The sequence below is a fragment of the Macrosteles quadrilineatus genome, unplaced genomic scaffold (genome assembly GCF_028750875.1).
Source record: "Macrosteles quadrilineatus isolate MER2022 unplaced genomic scaffold, UCM_ALF_1.0 Scaffold_7__1_contigs__length_78375512, whole genome shotgun sequence".
NCBI lineage: Eukaryota > Metazoa > Arthropoda > Insecta > Hemiptera > Cicadellidae > Macrosteles > Macrosteles quadrilineatus.
The window spans coordinates 70,902,801-70,924,445 of NW_026542600.1; the positions used below are offsets into that span (position 1 = coordinate 70,902,801).

The 21,645-nt window shown below is 34.6% G+C and overlaps 1 protein-coding gene across 1 annotated transcript in view; it reads right to left on the reverse strand.

Annotated features, from left to right (window-relative positions):
• Positions 1-6,254: 6,254 nt before the first annotated feature.
• LOC128999073 (mothers against decapentaplegic homolog 3-like) overlaps positions 6,255-21,645 on the reverse strand; it is a 40,838-nt gene continuing 25,447 nt past the window's right edge. The window contains exons 5-9 of the mRNA XM_054425430.1: positions 17,956-18,201; positions 14,554-14,928; positions 13,479-13,623; positions 10,818-10,950; positions 6,255-10,304 (exon numbers count right to left, since the gene is read on the reverse strand). Of these exons, the coding sequence (XP_054281405.1) occupies positions 10,827-10,950; positions 13,479-13,623; positions 14,554-14,928; positions 17,956-18,201 (890 nt within the window). The 3' untranslated portion in view covers positions 6,255-10,304; positions 10,818-10,826. The remainder of the gene's footprint in view (positions 10,305-10,817; positions 10,951-13,478; positions 13,624-14,553; positions 14,929-17,955; positions 18,202-21,645) is intronic.

Genomic DNA, 21,645 nt, shown 5'->3' on the forward strand with positions numbered 1-21,645 from the left:
CGTTTAGGCCATTTTCGAGAAAATCCGATTTTTCTGTTATTTTCTGGGGTTTTATAGGAAAACCCCCATTAAAAATCTAAATTTCAAAAAATGAAAAATAAACGTTCAAACCTTTAAGGACTATAACATAAGTATAACAAGAGGATAATTGAAAAAAATTTTCACTTGTTGGGGTTTTAATGTAATTTCCATGATGAAACTGCATATAGAATTATGCACGCGCCTATTTTCAAAGATATTTAGTTAATTTACGACAACTTCCTATTACTTTTTTTCGGGGGGGGAGGGGCTCTCAAAGCCCCGCTTTACATGATTGATGCCTACCAGATTCCTACCTGTTTAGCTTGTATTGAATAGCAAAATGTAAAACTCATTAATCATTCTAAGAAACAATCAGTTATAATCAGTATTAATTTAACGAATTAGGAGTATGTTTTCTTCAGACAAAACAGCAAACAAACTGAGTACCATTAGTTAGTTTTAATGTTTTGCACTCCAAAGCCTTGTTTAATTGTAAGCCTACCCCTATACACATGTATTATGGAAAACGTTCTAGAGGGTTTTATGGGGTAAAAATTGGTTTTCCGATTTATCCTCAAAATATGAAATTTTGCAATTTCTTTGTAAGCCATTATTCAGATCTTAAAAAATACAATTTAGTATAATGAACCCTTATCATGCGCTAGATGGTTACGGAAAAAACGGTAAATTTAAAATTCCAAAGTTATTATTTTGGAGATTAATTCAACTGTTCTAGTTTGAGTTTAATGAACAATCTCATTCCATTGTTGACTCATCTTGCATACCCGCTGGGTGAAGATGTTCTCAAAATATTATTGATAATAATAGGGTAAGAAAAAAAAAACTATGAGTACACACTATACAAAATTCTACAATGTTCAGTTAAACTTACACACATTAGCTTTTAAGCAGACATAAAGGCCATCCTACCTAACACCGGCCTTCGAATTCGAAATCTCGCCCAACTGGAGAGCTGACATAATATCGACAAAAAGTAGTCACTGGGCCATAGTGGTGACGAAACCATTGTTTTCCTCATTCGCTATTTTAAAGGTCTCAAAATGTTTTGTGTAACTTTTAATGGAAAATACAAGGGTAAGATCAGCAAATTACTTAAATCTCCTTTGGAAAAAGTGCTATTCATCACCACGTACGAAAGTAGTTATTTCTATAAGAGCTTATACCAAAGAAGCAATTTTCCCAAGCTATAATCTAGAGTAATTGAAAGATATGGTGTACAACAATATGATGGTATGAAAAATGACAAAAACATGACAAAAATGAAGGATTCACAAAACATTGAGCCTAAAATGTTAGAGTGAATGTTCTACTATCGCGTGATTTAAAAACTGGAGAACAAGTAGTTGTGATAAAAAATACCCCCGCCGCAGCAAACCTGTAGACTAAGCGAATTTCAACTTGTCTGATTACATTTTTACTAAAATATTTCCATAAATAAGACATATTTATTCCCAATTTAAATGACATTAGATTTAACAAGTGCTTAGGTTTGCTGCTACGGGGAAGGTAAAAAGTGTTTTTTGACCATATGTCAATAGTATAGGATGAAATAAATAAATTTGCCAAATTTTATCAATATATATCCATAAACAAGTAAACTACAACAGTTTTCATTTTCTCCATAAGAATAACATGGGAATTTTAAATTACACTTTTTTTTATTTTCTCCGTGACCGTTAGGCATACAACAGCGCTTCAATATACTAAATTATTTCTTTTTTTAAGCTCTACAAAATGGTTGAGAAAGAAATTGGAAATTTTTTTGTTTTTAGGGTAAAAAATGGGAAAAAACCCATTTTTACCCCATAAAACCCCCCATAAACCCCTGTTCCCATGATCCGATTATGCTGATTCGCGAACTCGTTCGAATAAACGTAGGTTTACACGTTTGTACCAAATTTCATCAAAATCGGATCATTTTTGCTCGAGTTATCGCGCTAACGGACACAAATATAAATATATATATATATATATGAATTTGAACGGATGGTGTTTTTGGTCTCTGGGGACCTCGAAACGTAAAAGTAAATCGGTCCCGGGTCTAGGTCTTACCATGAGACCTACGGTAATAGCTTATTCCCTATATGGGAAATTCGCTAAAAACATACTATAAGACTTTTATATGTATATGTACGTAATAGAACATCCCAAACAGGTCTTTGACCTAGGGATGAATTGTTTCATAGTTAAATAATTCACAAGTGTGTAAGTTAGTTAATCTAAGTTATTCTTAGTTTACTCTGTGTGTAAGCTTTGTAAATCAATATGAAACAATAACTATTTTCTTTCTGATCTGACATTAAAAACTTCAAACCTTATTGGAACTGGGAGGGGTTCTAAAAGTATCTTCAAAAAGAATAGTATTTAATTACTTGTACCGAAAGTGGCATTTTCCAGTGCGCGCTCAAGTTTCATTTGTGAGAACAGTTTAAAGAGTAGACAACTTTAATTTGTCTACTCTTATCTGTGATGTGATGCAAAGCCAAACACAGGAACGCCAAATTTCGCGTGCGAGGCGAAGCCGAGGACGGGTAACTAGAGCAAGTGCAGGGAAATAACTTTCGGTAAGTTATGAACGATACTTTTCATCACGACGCAAAAATACTCAGATACAGAATAACAGACCTCAGTTAAATTAAAAGTATTATTTCCAAATATTTTTTTATATAACCATAAAAGCAAAAGGGTTATAGCAAAACTACGTAACAACGTAAAAGTTAAAAGTTCAAGGTTATGTATATTGTGTAGTTAACACGCACTAAAAGGTAAAACACAGCAAAACTAGCTATAAAAAATTTATAATAGTAAAAAGTTTATAATAGTTTTTTTTTGTAATAGTATATTACGTTACTAGTCCTGAAAATAGGTGTTTACCGGACGAGTGTGGTCGTTCCCGTGCGAGACGAAGTCGAGTACGAGATTATCATACGAGTCTGTTAAACACATATTGGACGAGTGACGTACGATAGTTTACGCCTGACTACTAAATCCGTACAAATCCTTATATATTATCACCGACTAAAGGACTATAACAATCACTAGTCATAACCTCTAAGAGAGGTTATGTTTTTGTTTATAAACTAACCACTCTCACTCATTGCCAAATACAGTATAATCAGCTGGTTGGTGTCCGGTAAAACTCATTACAGTACAGTAGTACGTAACGGTAATGAAACCTCATTTGATTGAGCTAAAGGCAAACAGCTGTTTTCTGGACTAAATCCTTGCGTGGGAAGTTCGTCAAAATAATGTAGTGTGGCGTAAAACAAATTTCTGTTCACCTTTCTATTATTGAACAATAAAAACAGTTGATTTCAATAATATAAATAAACCGTATAGTGGGCAAATGGAGAACTGATTGAGTAAGTAACAGTAATACAATTCCAAACCTATTGTTTATTGCTTGGAACTATTTTTATAACACGTTCAACCAATTAATCAGACATAGTTACTTATTCCTCCAAACTACTAGAAATGGTAAATATCGAATGAACATATACATTCTAAATAAAAAGGTTGTTTTAAGTCGAATAATTAAGTACGCCTATGTAATTAATAGGATCTAGGGCGGGTTACTAGTTCGCAAATCGTATGGTGTAAAGAAAATTAAAAATCAATAAAAAATTATTTTGAGTGTTGCAATAAAAGTTAAAAACTCTCTAGTCCTAACGACTATACAGGGTGATTGATATAAGTGTGCCAGCAGTTTTATTCTAAAACTATAAGAGATATCAAAAAAAGTTAAATGGTAAGTGCCTTGGATTTTTTATTTTAAAAATTTTATAGTCAAGTCAAAAAAATTATTTTAGCCGCCATTTTTCCAATATGGCCGCCAACTTTGATTTTTCTTACAGAACACCCTGTATTTTATGATGTATTCCGGTAGAAAATGTAATTTTAAGACGATTTTATTCTTGGGATTTTTTTCATAAACCTAACCGTTTCAAAGATAATAATGTTTAAAGTTTTAAAAATTAGGCATAAGAAAGAGTTTCGATAAAGGCCTATAAGCAAGCATGCCAGCTGTTTTATTCAAAAACTATTCAAAATTTCACAACTTTAACCATTATTATCTTTGGAACGGTTAGGTTTATGAAAAAAATCACAAGAATAAAATCGTCTTAAAATTACATTTTCTACCGGAATACATCATGAAATACAGGGTGTTCCGTAAGAAAAATCAAAGTTGGCGGCCATATTGGAAAAATGGCGGCTAAAAAATTTTTTCGACTTGACCACAGTTTTTAAAATAAAAAATCCAAGGCAATTACCATTGAACTTTTTTTATATCTCTTATGGTTTTCGAATAAAACGGCTGGCACACTTATATCAATCACTCTGTATAACCTGGCAAGCCTTATAACATTAAAAGTTGAGCTAAAAATAATCAAACTACCGTGTATTATTTCTTAACTAATTTTCCCAATCACACTTTTTCATCTTGTTGTTATAAAAATTGCTAAAATAGTTTTTAAAATTAATTAAAATTTAGATTAAGTTATTTTTAAAGTCAATGTAGTACCATTGACTATGAATCCTTAAGGATTCATAGTCAATGGTAATACTTCCCAGTAAAGTAAGATATATTTAATCCTTCACTATCTTGAATATTACATGCGCACATATGTGTTTGACACTACGTATTAAAGAATTGCAGGCACTACTGTAAAGTGAGCAACCTGGCTTCACTGTGCAGGCACTAAATACATTCTCTTTATTTTAACAGTATATAGAAGCGTTTTCTAAACTTATTAGGGAACCTACTTCATCCTGAATATTTTTCCGTGATCTATGTATTAGTATTAATTATTATTAAACATCATTTGAATTATTATCATGTAGGCCTAAATAAATGTTCTACTCAAAGTGCTTCTCTAAACAAATATGGCAAAGGTGAAATAGTTAAAAACTCCATAACTTAACTGAACACTTTTATTTTAAAAATTTAAAAGACTTTAATGGAGTAGATTATAAATGGGAAAAGACTGAATCTGGATTGAATGATAACAAGTTTAGAAAACATTATAATCGTTCAATGCTAAAGCACAGACTATAGAGCAAACCTTACAAATTATTAAGCATTACATATTCTGTAGTCTGTGGCTAAAGGTCTGCAGTCAGAAACAGAATATTTAATTTAACCCTGGAACCCCAGTTGGATTTGCTAAAATGCAAGCATATTTTACTGCAGTTTGCATCATTAATTTAAAAAATTAATAAAAAAATATTATTAAAAAAATTATACTATATCGTTTATACTGTAATTTTTTCAGAAGGAAACAGCGAGTATTATTATGTTATTTGCATATTAATAAGACTCAACCTTAATTTATAACTTCTTTATTTATAAGCTGTACAAAAAATTATCAAGCTATGCATATTTCTTAGGGGTCATATAAAAAATACACCATAAATCGTATTTTAAGTTCAGGTTAAAGATTGTATTAGAACTTTTTATACTTTTTGTAAATAAGTATCGTTTGTTGTAAATTTCATATTAGTAGAATAGTTTTTTATTTGTTTATAAATAACCTTGAATTTGCAAGTCAACAGATAATGAAACAAGAATTCAATAAGCTAACAAAAAAAAAAAAAAACAAGTTATCAGGATAAGCAACATCTTTAACTTCATGTTTAATGTAAGTCCATCAGTTAATGAGCATTAATGTAAGTAAAATGAGCAATCAAGCAGTTCTAGAGTTAATGTATAAAAATTCAAATGCCCTTTGTTTGAAGTTAAATTTCGATGATGGCGAGTTTATGTTATTTAAAGAACTATTACAGGCATTTTCTATTACCTTACTCTGCTTGAGCGAACATTTTGTGAACACATGTCCATTGTCCATTTGTAATAATTTTTGTTTTCTTTCAGGATTTTGTTTTTGTTTTTTAGCTAACCAGCAGGGCTGGCCATTTAAGTCGAGAGGAACTTCCCTAAAATGGCTTAAGACGGAAAAGTGGTAAAATTACACCAAAACTTCTAATTCTCATTTACTACGAGAAACATTGTCAGTTGGCCCTCAAATCAGGCATTTTGCTAAATTTACTTTATCCTTACTGAGTGTGTGCCCAGATAAAAACTTGTTTTTAAATTTAAATGTTGTATCTATACTATAACATGATAGTTAAATCAATACATAATCCATGGAGTTCAAAGAAATACCAATAATAATGTTATAATGGGGATACAGGTGAAAAACTAAAACCAACAATTAGCGATGAAAAAATTATTCTTTCACAAACAATGCCACCACACTGATTACAAATTATATACAGTTATCTATTGAAAATACAGAACGCTCTGAAAATGCCCGAGAACAAATATATTCTCGAGGTACGTTGATAAAAGTTTACAATTAAGTTTATGGGAGGGATTCTAGGGTGTTTACAAAAGCATTTTAACTGTTTCATCAGAAACATTCTGAGCATTCAACAGTTAATTTTATAACATTACTCAAAAATAGGGGGAACTTTTTCATACAGGTTTTACCCTTTCATAATCTACCTTATGAATATTTAAAGCATGATTCTCTTTAAAACTATCTAGGAATAAACAGAATATTCAAACAACCCAATAACGTAACAGACCAATCTCCAGGATCACACGTCTGTGAAAAGAATGTATGCTTCAAGATCTATAAATAATATTACAAATTTAACAGGGATTAAAGCAATCAATTTCAAACATCACACCTATGTAAAGTTCAATAGAAATAAACATTTCCATCCTCATAACAAATAAACCTAAAAAGGGACTACATTTTATCGACCCGAATCACACTTAGCCTTTCCAAAGTTTGTTATGATGCAGTATAATTAATACTAATTCCAATATTGCACTGTAGTGTCAAGGCTTCACCATTAAGTGCTTTCAAATATATTTTTTACCTATGAATTAAGTAAGTTACCAAATTTATGGGATTATGTAATATCTATACTAAAAACTTATACTGTAGTGAACATTTTCTTGTTCCTGTTCTAGTTTAAAATTAAAATGAAGATCACTTTAAACTACCAAGGAGTTAAATAAAATATTGTTGACTTAGCATACACAATTTTAATTTAGGGTCACTGTATAGGTCTCCATCATTTTAAACATAATTAGTTTCTGAAAAAGAGTAAAAAATCAAGGTATCTCTGACTTTGTTTACTAGTTTTTAACGCCCTTCTGGGATAGCCCATTAAGATTATTATGTATACTTTTTCACCATTCATGGACACCCAAGATAAAAGATCTACCAGGTCCAAGGACCGGTAGATAATCTTAAAGAACCATCCATGCAATTTAGTTTAAATTATAGTAACATGCCTAAATAAGGATTAAACGATACAATATAGATGTTCTAATCACAGTACATAATATACATACAGTATATATTGTTGTAAGATAATATTTGACTTAGATACTTCTTTCTTTCCCATCAATTTACAAGCAAAAATCAATAAATAAGGTATTCCCTAGTATATAGGCAATTGGCTCTTTACTAGCTTCAAATGAGTAAAGCTAAGTGACAAAATATGTGAAAATATGTAAAAGCTTGGTGATTAAATTTGTTTAAGGGGGCATCATACGCCCTATGGTAACAATGTATAATTAGCAACCTTAATGTCATTTGCTTATGAACCACTAGAGCTTTCAACCTGATTTTTTTAAGGTTATAATTCATGCTTTTATATAAAACTGGTACCAAAATTGCTTGAACCATAAATAAGGTGTCATTTTGTTCAGGAAGTAACAGGCTTAAATTTGAAAACAAAAATAAAACAATTAAAAAAAATTATTTGTTTGCGTATGATACCCCCATAAGTTAATAGAAAAACAATATAGTCTACAGGACGAATTCTTTGAATTTAAAACTAAATTGGTGTTGGACTATTGTAAACCAGAACTGTTTGGGAAATAAAATACAACCTTTCGTTTAATTTAGCTACAATAAAAATATAATAACTAGGTAACACTAACTAACAAATTAAGATAACAAAATGTTTGTTCTCTCCAAGCTAAACTTTTGAGCGAGGGAAATGTTTGAACTGCAAAGCTGTGTGGAAATTCATAGTACAGTATTTAAAGACGTTTATGTTTGGATTTTAAAAATTACCAAATGCTAAATATTAGTACGTATTTTATTTTATTACAACTAGAACACAATGCGGATTTGGCAGTGAGGCAGAAAATAAACCGTAACTAATCTATACAAATGTCTAACTATAAAAATAAAGAACTTTTTTATGGCTATTTGTGTATAAAAACAAGCGGATATCAAGTAAAAATGTTTTTTAGTAATTCTACTTTCACTTGTGGAAGCAGTACTAAAGTATCAATCGTATCAATCAATTCAATTTGAAAAGTTTACTACTAGGAAAACTTTCTCTTTCATATGTCATTCTTCGGTTGACACATGAAATTATTTTTTACGTACACACTATTCTGAGAAATGTAAATTTAAGCTGCCATTCCTCACAAGGGTTTTTACAACCTGTATTACAAAAAATTAATATCAATATAAAGTTTTCAACACAAAGTTATGAAACAACACAATACATATAAGAATAACTGCTCTGCAATATTCTATGTACATAATCGAATACCCGTATGTACGATTTGACATACATTCAATGTTTTTATCCACTTTAAATCTGACAGCGAAACATGCCAGGCCAGTTTTCCCAATTTCAAGATTTCTTTTCATTTACATAGATATTAATATACACAGTAAAAAATTGGAAAGATGTAAGACTTTCAAGCAAACAAATTTTACAAAGATAGAGAGAGGAATATCCATCAGTATGGTATTTATACATTTTCTGACTATTAACTTCAACTATCAACTCAAAATATGTCTTGAGAAACTTCTTTATTGTTATTCAAATTATTTTGAATTTTTTGCGTAATTTTGAGGTATGAGGTAGAATTATACAACTGAAGAATAATACACTGTATGTTTAAAATCCCTATATGACTTTCACAGCAAATAAACAAAGCTCTGTAAAAAATTATAAAAAATTGAAAAATATCAAATTATTAGAAGAGTAATGTCAGTAGGCTACAGGGAGAAAGACTATTTACAACTTTGCATTCCTGAGAGCTTGGTGGCCGAATATGTTCAAGGTTAGGTAGAGTCTGCTCCCAACACGATGCAATCATATTTTTATTTTTATTCATACAAGCTCATGATGCAACAACTTAGGGCAAGTAGTTTTGCAATAAAACACTAAGCTCAATCAATAATAAAAATTAGCTTAAAACTTACAACCCATTTAGATTCAACAGGTGCATTCGATGCACCACTAACCGTTGAATAGCAATTCTTATTTCCCATAGACTAAGTTTATGTCTGTACGAAGAGAGATATGAGAAGAAACTTTAATTGTGCATTTAAAGTTTTTGACGTACCTTCCTTCTCAACATTATTTTCATCAAACAAATATACAGCAGAACTTCAATCATCTGAATCCGTATTCCATCCAGATCGTCAAAAATCCAGATAATGTGAGTTTTAAAGAAAAAGTATCTAAGTCAGTGGCACTAAGCAGATAACTAATCACCTACCGATTAATACAACTACAATAGGTTGATGGACAAAATTGGCATCCATAAAAATATGTAACTGATCACAGCAAACTGGAAAAAAACTACAATGGACTTAACTTTACAAACTGAGTTGATTTATTTAATTCCCTTCAGCTTATCTGGATAATTGGCAATCCAGATGAATGGAGCAGATGCATGTTTAAAGCTTTAAATTGCATGATTATTGCTTATTTGGAAATTGTCTTTCTCCTGTGAGTCACGAGTTTTGCCAGAAAATAATATCTTTTTAAAATAAAACAATTCTCAACTTCTATCTCGCTACCAAGGTTAAACCTTATCCCTACAGCGAGTGTCAATAACTGACTTTTTATGCTACAAGTAAAAACAAACAAAATCATGTATCTATGTCACTGACTGATTTCAAAATTATGTACGTAAAACACTGACTGTAACTTTAAAATTATGTACATATAACACTGACAGTAACTTTCATAATTATGTACCTATGTCACAGACATTAACTTTCAAAATTATGTACCTAAAACACTGACTTGAATTTTAAGTTTAAAATTCATAAATATTACAGATATGAGTTTTGAGTTATGTTTTAGACAATGTCTAGCATCAATTAACTTGCAGATACAGTTTGTGCTTTTCAGTCTCGGTTGGATTAACATCAGTAAATTGGCACATGATAAACTTCAGACCGCTACTGCTTCTGAACAGCATCCTGAAAAGGTACAGAATAATTAGTCATAAAACCATTGTTGTTTCTAAGAGTTGCAAGGTCGATACACGACAGCAAGTAACTCAAATATAGCACTTACTGGGAAAAATTACATTTAAAATCTAAAAACACTATTAAGAAAACTAAAACTTAATAATTTCACTAAAACAGTGGCATTAAGGATGTCTGTTGGCATGCAGGATGATTGTATAATGGAGTGAGATGACTTGTATAGATCTGTTAGAGACTACAATCAGCTGTTTCTTGGCCAGGATCATTTATCAAAAGCCAAATAATCATTGACTTAAGCCTGTTTTGGTCCATCAAAACATTCATATCTTAAATGAATCCCAAACTTTCCGGAATCTTACTTACTAGCACATTGTCGTTCAAGCAAAGAGTAGTTTTCTTAACTTGATCTGCGAGTGACTGGTAGCTATGTACGACCCCACGTTATAACTTTGTTTTTGTTTGATTTTGACTTAAGTATACAATTATTCCTGGAAGGATGCTTACCTTACGAAATTAGGACATGGAGCTGCACGGCAGACGCGGTGAGCCCATCTGAGTCAGAACTCTGTCTAGCCACTGTAGAGGACCGTTGAGGTGAAGTTCTATCCAGCAAGGCGTTGACGTAACTGTTTGCCTCCTGCAGCAACACACAATAGTTGAGCAATGCTTTGGAATTTTTAGTTGTGAGTGTACTTGATCACTCCCCTGCTGTGCTGTAACTAGAAGTACAATAGACTCCTTTATCCAGACACCTTTTAATGGGACATCAATTTCACCTGACTACACTCAGCAAAAGTGATGTCTCTTCAGCCCGACAACTTTTATCAGCACATTGGTTTGACTGGACTGGATCGCCAGGAAGTGGGCGGTATTGAAACAACTTTCCTCATGGAAAAGATTTGAGACCAGTGATCACAGGTCTAAATGCAATGCTCTTCCAAATTTAAGTAAAATATTGGGTTAGTTTGTGAATGATTCCCGTTTCCCATGGGGTGCTTTAGTTGAACGAGTTTGAGGAGATGTCGGTTTAACCAGAAATCATGTTATCCAGAGGAGTCCAGATAAGAGGGAGTCTACTGTACCAGAGTTTTGTGTGTTTTAAGTAGTATTTTACGTAGTATAACCAGAAAGTTTCTGTCCAATTTCAATTATTCAATTATGCAAGTTTTGGGGTGTGAGCAAGTAAGCGAGTTTTTTTGAACAAAATAACCTCTTTAACCCATCCCAATATGGTTTTGGAAAAGGTCTATCCACAAATAATGCTTTGGACGACCTAATAAGAGAAATCCTCTGGTCTTTTGAAGCCAGAACCTATGCTCAGGCCACCTTTTGTGACCTGAGTAAGGCTTTTGACTGTGTTGACTTTAATATTCTTTTAAACAAATTAAATCATCTTCGGTTTTCTGGTTCACTTCTTAGTTGTTTCTCATTCTATTTACAAAACCGTATGCAAATAGTTTTTACCAATAGAAAAATCCATCAAGAAAAAACATTGAAATGGGGTATACTTCAGGGTTCAGTACTGGGTCCCTTAGAGGCGGTTCACGAGCTCGGGTTTATGGTAGTCTGAGCCCAAAATCCAGAAATAACTAGTATTTGCACGGCGACTTAAAAATCGGGTTCACAAGCTAGAGACTATATAAGCCGCGGATAAAACTGATAGGCTCCACACAATAAGTGCAGGGATAAAACCTAGTTTTAAAAGTTGGGTTCACGAGTCCAATTACACATAGTCCCGGCTTTCAATCATTAGTCCCGGTGGGTTCACGAGTCAAGTCCGAGCTCAAAAGAGATGGTCCGAGCCCAAAGAACAATTGTGTTTTGTCTCCAACTCAGACCTGGTAGGAGGCAGGTTTAAGGTGACATCATGCTGGTTTACTCTAATTAGCTCCTTTATTTTTAGTATTTTTTAAAAACTAATGTTTAAATATGGTTCCACATTAAATTCCGAACAATTTCATTACCCACAACGCCATATTGAAAAAAAATGTAAAAATGGTAAAAAGGCTCTTAAAACATGAAAAAAATCATCAAACTACTTAAAACGACAAATAAACTATGCACGGAACAATAGCATCATAACAAAGATATTTTTACTGATAGACCCCATTTTTGGCGAATGTCCAATACCTATAGGGAATAAGCTATAGTAGTACTCATGGTGAGACCTGGACCCGGGACCGATCCATTCAAATTCATATATATATTATATTTATATATATACAGAATGTTTCCAAATTGTCTGTACATATTTTGTGGACTTGTTCCTTGGGCTAAGACAAACATAAAATGCAATATAAGTATGGGTGCCTAGATGTAGCCTAGATTTCTGTTTGTCGGTCTGTTTGTGATTTTTAAGAATTATTTCATATCTTGGGCATTTTTCAATATAGAAAATTCAAAATTGGTATAAATGTGTATTTTAGTAGGTAAAAATAGCTTACAAAGTTTTTGATAAACACATTGTTAAATTGACCAAGCTAGTGAAAACAGTAAGTAAATTAACATTTTTCTAACACATATTTACACTGTTTTATTACAAGATCGTAAATATAAATAAAAGTAAGTGGTGATTGATTTTGATGGTAAACTCCAATCATCATCAGATCCAATAGACAACTGACAAGAATCTTGATGGCGCCCCAACTTATAATCTATTGAATAAGAGAAGAATTGAATCCTATGGAATATGGCTTGACTTATCAAACTTGCAAATTCCTTAAGGGTGCGCTCTACCTCAGCTCGCGCTTCAGTTGCTATGTTGCACCATTGGACAGTGCCGCGAGAAGCGCTTGCAGAGGTTTCCATGATTACTGTTTTCGAATTAACCAATAATGATAGCTACGCACTCTAAATGGCTTATAGTAGTGCAAATACCAATCTATAGTTCTGCGTTTTTCAAATTTTCAAATAAAGTGTTTCCAATAAGTTAGGGCTAGTTGAAAAGACCTTTTTTCTTGTCCTACAAATCAAGTTTATAAGGTGTGTATTAAAAATAAATGAAATGATGAAACGCAGAACTATAGAAAATTTCATCCTCTTTAATATGAGACCTTAACTTTGATTCTACCTTCAATGTAGCAGGTGAAAACAGTAATCTTGCAAACCCTTGCATTCGGTTGCACATCAGGGGTAAAGCACACCCTTAATTGTATCTAGATTTACCTGTATTCTGCGCCCCAGCCCTTGACAAAGGACATTCTAATGGTGCACATCCTAGTGAGTTGGTAGACTGCTTCAAAACCCTGACTCACGGACTGGGACAGAAGAGCAGCAAACTCTTGGTTGTTGAAAATCTTTAGATTACAACCTACAATCATTTTACTGTTAGTATGCAAATTATTACAAGTATGCTACATTTGTAATTAGAGTGCTTAAAAGAAAATAAAGATTTTTAGTTTTAGAAACACATTAAGGAAGAAGGAATGGATACACAACTAACTTATGAGAGAGTTCCTGTCAGTTGAAAGCAACCGATTCACAACACAAATTACAATTGTGTGCAGTGGGACACAAGTCTAGAATATAGTTTTAGAACTGTGTGTCATTTGATCATTCCATAATTTACCTTGATTTATCATCTTATATGAAATCTAAATCCAAGTAGACTTTGTTTTTTTTCTTTTACTCGTTATAATAAACAATTGTTTGGAGTTAAATTGTTTTAGCCTATTTAGTATTTTGTTAGACTACTGTTAGAACTGTGGATACGTAAATGTTAGTAACTTAGATTATTCTTATTTTTAATATTGCGGATATTACAGTAAGTACACATAGGCTTGTTGGTGTTGGGACGAGGACAGCAGTGAGTATGTATGTGTGTTTGCAAGTGTGTGTGCATATTAGGAAGGAGGTCGGTTATTTTTTAGGGGAAAGAAGGTGGGAGGGGGAGGACTCTACCGTTTGTCCAGTTTTCAAATAATGTCATATCAACCACCTATCACGTTTCAAAACCCTTTTTCATCTACAAATGTAAAATCATTTCATCCCCAAAAATAAAATGACTCTTTCTCTCTCTTCCACACACAGGAATACATTTTCCTCTGTAGCAATTAAGTTTACTTAATTGAATTTTTTAAGTGTTTTTACTAAAAAATAGTTATAATATTTACAGAACTAAATAGTATTGTAAGTATTTTTGTACAGAGTTTAAATGAGGTAGTATCATAGTATATATACATATACATATTACTAATATGTAAATTCATTAGCAAAATAAGTGATATTTTGATTTATTTACCTGGAGGGATTTTACAGACTGTCGCCGGATGCCAGCCGTAACGTTGGTTGCAGTTAGGGGATTGCACGAAGATAGAAGAGTCACTAAGACACTCGGCAAACACTTCACCACCGATGTAATAGAGCCTGACCCCCTTGCCGATATGTCTACGAATCTGCTCGACTACTGTGTTGCGGTTGACGTTAGACAGAAGACCGAGGCAGAACCTCTCCGAGTTGCTAGGATCTGTGAATCCATCGACTGAGATAGAAGGCTGCGAAGCGTGAAAGGTTTCTCCTACCCTGGTGTTGAGTTCGTAGTAGCTGATGGAACACCAGAATACTGGCTCGCAGTACATGACTGGCTGTGGGTCTAATGCTGGGCTTGGGCTCATGCCTACAAAACATAACACTCTGTAGTAGTGACCAAATATGCGCCTCACTGTTATTTGAGTCAAACTTGCTGACTCTTGATCTTCGGGAGATCAGAAATATTTGTATCACCGGACAGGCGAAAATGCTGGCTGATGTTTTGAATATGTGACGTAGTAATACATCTTTGAGTCAAGCTAACTAACAATACAAGTCTGTGTGGAATATTCCTTCATCAATCTAAAACTAAAGCAAGTCTATATCACTGTCCTTCAACCACAGAAGACGGCCAACAAGTTAAAATTCATCACGTTAATGCTGGGGTGCAGCCCTAGTTCTGGACAACAGTCTGGAGATTGGAGTCCAGTTGAGCTTTTTTTTAAAAAAACCCCCATGGCATCCATTTGTCAAAAATAATCCTCAATAAAACCTTTACATTCCAATTAATACACTGCTTTGTCTATTAGGCCACCAAGGCAGCCGAATATGACAGCTAACCTAAACCTAAGCCAGTTATATCTCATATCATACAGAAAAAAGCCAATAGTTTAACAAAATAGGTTAAGATAGCAACAATAACATGTTATGTGTACCATTTTAAAACTCTACTTTTGCAATCTGTGTTAATCTTAGATAATTTAAATTTGGTACTTACTCTACTGGTGATAAACTGGTGGTTACTATTATACAGTGTGTAAATTAAGTATCGAAACAAATCTGTATTTAGATTTGTTTCGATACTTAATTTACACACTGTATATACTGACCACACCGATAAATCGACTTCCAAATATTTCAATTAGTTTAATTAGCAAAATATTCCTAACCGAATCCAACCTACCCATCGTTAGGTTAGGTTAATTATTAGGTCTGGTCGGTATATTAGGTAAGTACCGATAATTTGAACATAATTAGTTGTGGTCTCCCAGACTTCAGGCAAATACAGGGTGTATACTATTTTATTAAAGTGAAATTCCAGGTTTTTTCCAGGTTTTTTCCTGGTTTTTCGAAGTTTTTCCAGGTTCCCGCGTATTTGTTTGGTTCCACTTAAACTATAATCAATTTAAGACTTGCAGTTTAAGTATACAATATAAACTTGCATCAAATTTGTTTCAAAGTCCAGTGAGCTAGTGTTGAAAAAGTAATAATCCTTATTATAGAAATAATTTTCACTATCAACATTACTTAAGGCCACGGAAACATCGTCTCTCTCAATAGCAGAAAAATCATGAATATTATCTTCATTTTTTATGAACACATTATCAACGGCGGCAAAATCCTGAATATTTCATGCGGTCGTGTGGTCGCTTCCCACAGTGACGTAAACGTCATCACAGTCTTACGTTATCATAGAAAAATCCTGGACATCTCCCGCGGTATGTATACATTATCGCCGTCTCTCGGGATCACAGAAACGTAATCATCGTCATCCACGATCGCGGCAAAATAACTAAAATGTTCCGAGGCCGTGTGGACATCATCATTGACTCCCACGGTCACGTAAACGTCATCGTCATCGACCGCGATCACGACAAAATAATGAAAATGTTCCGTGGGCGTGTAGACACCATCATTGACTCCCGTGATCACGGGAACGTCATCGTCGTCGTCCACGATCGCGGCTAAATCATGACCATCTGCGGCCGTGTAGACATAATCATCGTCGTCTTTCGCGGTCACGGCAAACCACGAATATTTTCCGCGGCCGTGTAGACATCATCATAGCCTCTCGCAGTTATGGAAACGTCATCGTCGTCATCGTCCGCGATCTCGCCGATCACGGCAAAATAATGAATATTTCCTGTGGCAGTGTAAACATAATCGTTAAACTCGCGGTCACGGAAACGTCATAGTCGTTTCCCGCGGTCACGGAAACGTCATCGTCGTTGGCCGCAATCACGGCAAAACACGAAAATCATGAGCATATCACGCGGCCGTGTAGACATCATCATTGCCTCTCGCAGTTATGGAAACGTCATCGCCGTCGTCCGCGATCTCGGCAAAATCATAAACATCTGCGGCCGTGTAAACATAATCATCGTCGTCACCCGCGGTCACGGAAACGTCATCGCCGTCGTCCGCGATCTCGGCAAAATCATAAACATCTGCTGCCGTGTAAACATAATCATCGTCGTCTCTCGCGGTCACGGAAACGTCATCGTCGTCGGCCGCAATCACGGCAAAATCATAAGCATATCACGCGGCCGTGTAGAAATCATCATCGTCGTCTTTCGCGGTCACGGCAAATCACGAAAATCTTCCGCGGCCGTGTAGACATCATCATTGCCTCTCGCATTTATGGAAACGTCATCACCGTCGTCCGCGATCTCGGCAAAATCATAAACATATACGGCCGTGTAAACATAATCATCGTCGTCTCTAGCGGTCATGGAAACGACATCGTCGTCGTCCGCGATCTCAGCAAAATCATCCCGCGGCAGTGTATACATCATCGTTGATCCCGCGGTCACGTAAACGTCATCGTCGTCTCCCGCGGTCACGGAAACGCCATCGTTGTCGTCCGCAATCGCGGCAAATCACGAACATTTCCCGCGGACGTGTAGATGTCATTGTCGTATCCTGCGATCACTGAAACGTCATCGTCGTCTCCCGCGGTCACGAAAACGTCATCGTCATCCCCCGCGGACACGAAAACGTCATCGTCGTCGCCCGCAATCGCGGCAAGACGCATTTTACGACTACTACAATCTTCTACCGGGGCTAAAATAAAAATCCCGGAATCGGTCCAAAAATCCCGGCTTTTTCCCGGTTTTTTCCAGGTCCCTTCAAATTCAAGGTTATTTCCCGGTTCTCCCGGTTTTCCCGGTTGGTATACACCCTGAAATAGTCCCCACTGTGTTTCACACTCTTCACTATGTCTGGTTCTACCTTTCATTAACTGTTCTTAAATAGCGTACAACTCAATTGTAAATTCTTAAACATTGGTTTAAATCACCAAAATAGGAAGACAGGAATGTTTCCTATATTTTTTTTCTAAAGTTACAAAGTGCTTTAGGTATTTAGTTTCTACATGTTTGTCAAATGTATTTACTTAGGTTGTCATTATGATCCATGTTGTCTCCATCCTCTGACATGTACCCAGGGGGAGGGGTCTCGGTGGGAGGGCGGTTGGTTGTTGGCTCCAGGGCGAAGGTGGTGAGTGGGTGAGACAGGGGTGGAGCTGATGTGTTGGTGGGTGGAGACGCAATGTGTTCTACCAACTCTACAGCACCACCCACACCCAGGCTGTCTACGCTGGACTCTCCGTTCACCCGAGGGACCAGAATAGCAGGGAGAACTGCAAGAAGATAATGTGGTAATACTGCACTAAGATACATAGAACTCAGGTGATCTTTACAATGTCCGATGTCATTGTGATTGTAACAGAGATGCTGCTAAAATCGCTTTTCCCATGTGTCGATTTCGCTTTCGACATACTACTATTGCGCTGCTTTCGCTGGATTGTAATATCAATATGCCCATCCCCTATTGGTACATAGGCCTACTTAATTATCTGTATTGACATTTTTACGTCGGTTCTTTATACAGGTGGTAGCGAGAATCACTTTTAACCTTTAAGTACCAACAAATCACTATTTACAACTAAGTTTATCATTGGTGTTTCATTTTTCACATTCATATTACATTTGTTTGTTTTCCTACAGTAAAGAATTTGTGTTTTTAGGAAATGTGTACATTTATTTTCTCGTAAAATATTCTGTCTAGGTTCTATATGTTAGTTTGAAAACATTTTTTAGCAAACCCTTATGAATTGTTCATGCTTTATTTTGTTTATAGGCATATATCAATAGTTTGAAACCTGTTTCTTTTACATTACCTCAAAGTCGTTTTTAGTACTTCATTTGATAAACTACCGTCACATAAGATAAGATAAAGCACAATAGATGATGATGGCGCAAAAAATCAATGCCCCGCTTCCAAATAACTCTGCATCCAGCCTTCTTAACACTAATACCGAAACCCCGGTCTGACAGGCCCACGGGAATTTTCAAAAACGCATGTTGGCAACACTGTTTACTTGGAAAATTCCATTCCCCCAATACCTTCCCCCCTTTTCCTCCCCTACCTATTGATATATTGTTTGTTCATTTTGCATGGGTGCCGTGACCTTGACAGGTTGTCTGTTCATAACATGCCTGGCTCAGAAGCCCATCGTTAGTGTATTTTAAAGCGGGGTCTCACAGGCCGAAGGTTTCGGTTTGTGTGTGTCAAAGCGGGGTCCATTATTTTTCAAATGGGGTCTCACAGACTGGGGTTTTCGGTTAACGTCAGCCTAGGTAGGGTTTCGGTATTAGTGTTAAAGGTAAAATGAAAATGGTTGAAACTTTGAGTACGAGTGAAGTCAATAAGTCTTGGAAACATTAGTTCTGTTTTAATATTGTGTATTAATTATTGAGAATTCATTTCTAATTTAGTCTTGATGAAAAAGTATATTATTGAACTTAAATTAAATTACAACGAATGAACATAAAAAATATAAACAATTCAAAGTAAATAAACCAACAGATGTTAATTATAACATCTGTTTAATATTACATCCCTCTTTTTTAGTTGCCTTCGTATTTTTTCACAGGTTTCACTATTCTTCCAAACCTTGTTTTAACTTCTTCATTAGACTGGTGACTTGGTTGTGAATAAGTAGGATTATTATTGTTTACAAACAACCTTGTATTGAAAGTGTGTGTACTTGTAGTTCTAGAGATTGATCTTGGTGTTTTCTGATTACTCTGATTAGTGTTGTTGGTTTGAGAGGTAGGGGTTTTGGGTAAGCTTCGTTCATTGTATAAGTTACAGAAGTTTGTGGAGACTGATCGTTATTTTTTGAGAAAGGAAGTGGAGTATAGTCTGATTTTTAACTGAAAGCAGCTGGAGCTCGGCCCTACCTGCGAGTGACCCAACACACGCACGCACACTTACCATCACCCTAATTGCCAAAAAGCCCCGATCCCCTTCACTACCTAGAAATATAACATCTGTTGTATGATACCTCAAAATCGCAAATCATTTTAAGTTAGATATAAGTAAAATGCTTAGTGTTGGTAAATTTGTTGTTTAATTCCATGAAAAGTTAGTCCAAATACGAAATCATTATGAAAAGAAATAGTAGAAAAAAATATTCGTAACTTCTACATTTTACAAGCAAAAAATATATTGTTTGGTATCATTTTACTTAACATTTTGAGCTGAAGTCAAAAGCATTAACCGATTTTATAACAAAGGTAAAATTGAAAAAATTGATAGTTAAATTTCTTTTAGCCAGTGATGACTCACACGGTAGGTCTCTGGTCCGTCCTAATCCCTTGCACGTGTGTGTGTGTGTGTGTGTGTGTGTGTGTGTGAGGCCTGCGTGTGTGTGAGTAGGGTCGACCCTTCAGCCTGCCGCGTTCCCTGAACAATCGTACTATAATACTTACTGATTGTTTAGGACTGGTTTGGCTTTTGTAGGGAATCAAGCGGTATCGGTTTCGGTATTTTTTTTACTGTTTTTTTACAACGGTATTTTTTTCAGTATTTACCCAATAAGATCTTGGCTCATTGGCTAGGTTTGTTACTGTACCCTGACGTTTTAGATCTTGGATCCACACCTTTTGTCCTCGTTGAAACTGGGGTAAATCCCTTGTACTGTGATGCTTATCATATTGATAATCATCTTCATGTTCAACAGTTCTAATAACAAACTTAAAAACTAATATTTTCTATTTTAAAAATTTAACTTGATTCTTTTATTCTTTTATATGGGTTTTGAAATATGACGTGAAAAAGTTCGTAGGCTATTTTTTTTCTGGTCAGCTATGTTAAAAAACAGTGGATTTTGATTTTGAAACTAAATTCTCAATAGGTAGTATTTCTTTTTTTAGCTGGTGTACCTAGTTTGGCTGAAGTTACGAGTTATACAAAAGGGCTTTCCGGCTGCGCCGCACTGCGTTGTGCGGGTTGAATCTGACAAAAATCTCACTTTTGACACAGTTTGAATACAAGTGTGAACACTCCAGTTACTAGCGATACATAAAAGTAACCACACTACTTAGAAAAATACTGAGTGCACTAAAAATTTCCATCATTCTAATTTCTAAGTAACGGTATTCATTCCTGTAAAGATATAGTAGTTTACACAACGATTGACTAAAGATAGTGTTAACAACACGAGTAGAAAATTTAAGGTACGAGCCTTGGCGAGTACCTCAAAACCTTCTACAAGTGTCGTTAACACTTTTTACGTGAGTTGCGTACACTACTTTACCTTTAACAGTGTTTTAATTACTATACATCACTACTCATCACTTCTAAGAGAGGTTATGTTGTCAATTATAACATCTCATTGCCACTGAGAGTGATGCAACAAAACATTGTACCAAACACTAATAGCACCTCTCAACAATTAAATTGGCCTGAACAGCTGCTCTATAATAATATATTGTCATACCAAAAAAAGAATAATAATTTCTATAAATAAACCTATATACTTCTTTATAATCTCTAACTAACATTAGTTGAAGTTTGAATCATTACAATTTTACTTCTTCTCTCTCAATCCTTGAATCTCATTGGTCCGTTACCCGTGTTGTTGTTATGAATAAAACTATGCCGTTATGAAAGTAAAAAATGCTGTTATGTGAAACTTTTCAATTCTAAGAACTGAACTGAAACTGCTACTTTAAAAAACGATCGTAGGTAAAATATTTTTTAGCTCGTTTATAAAAATGAACATGAAAATCGGAAT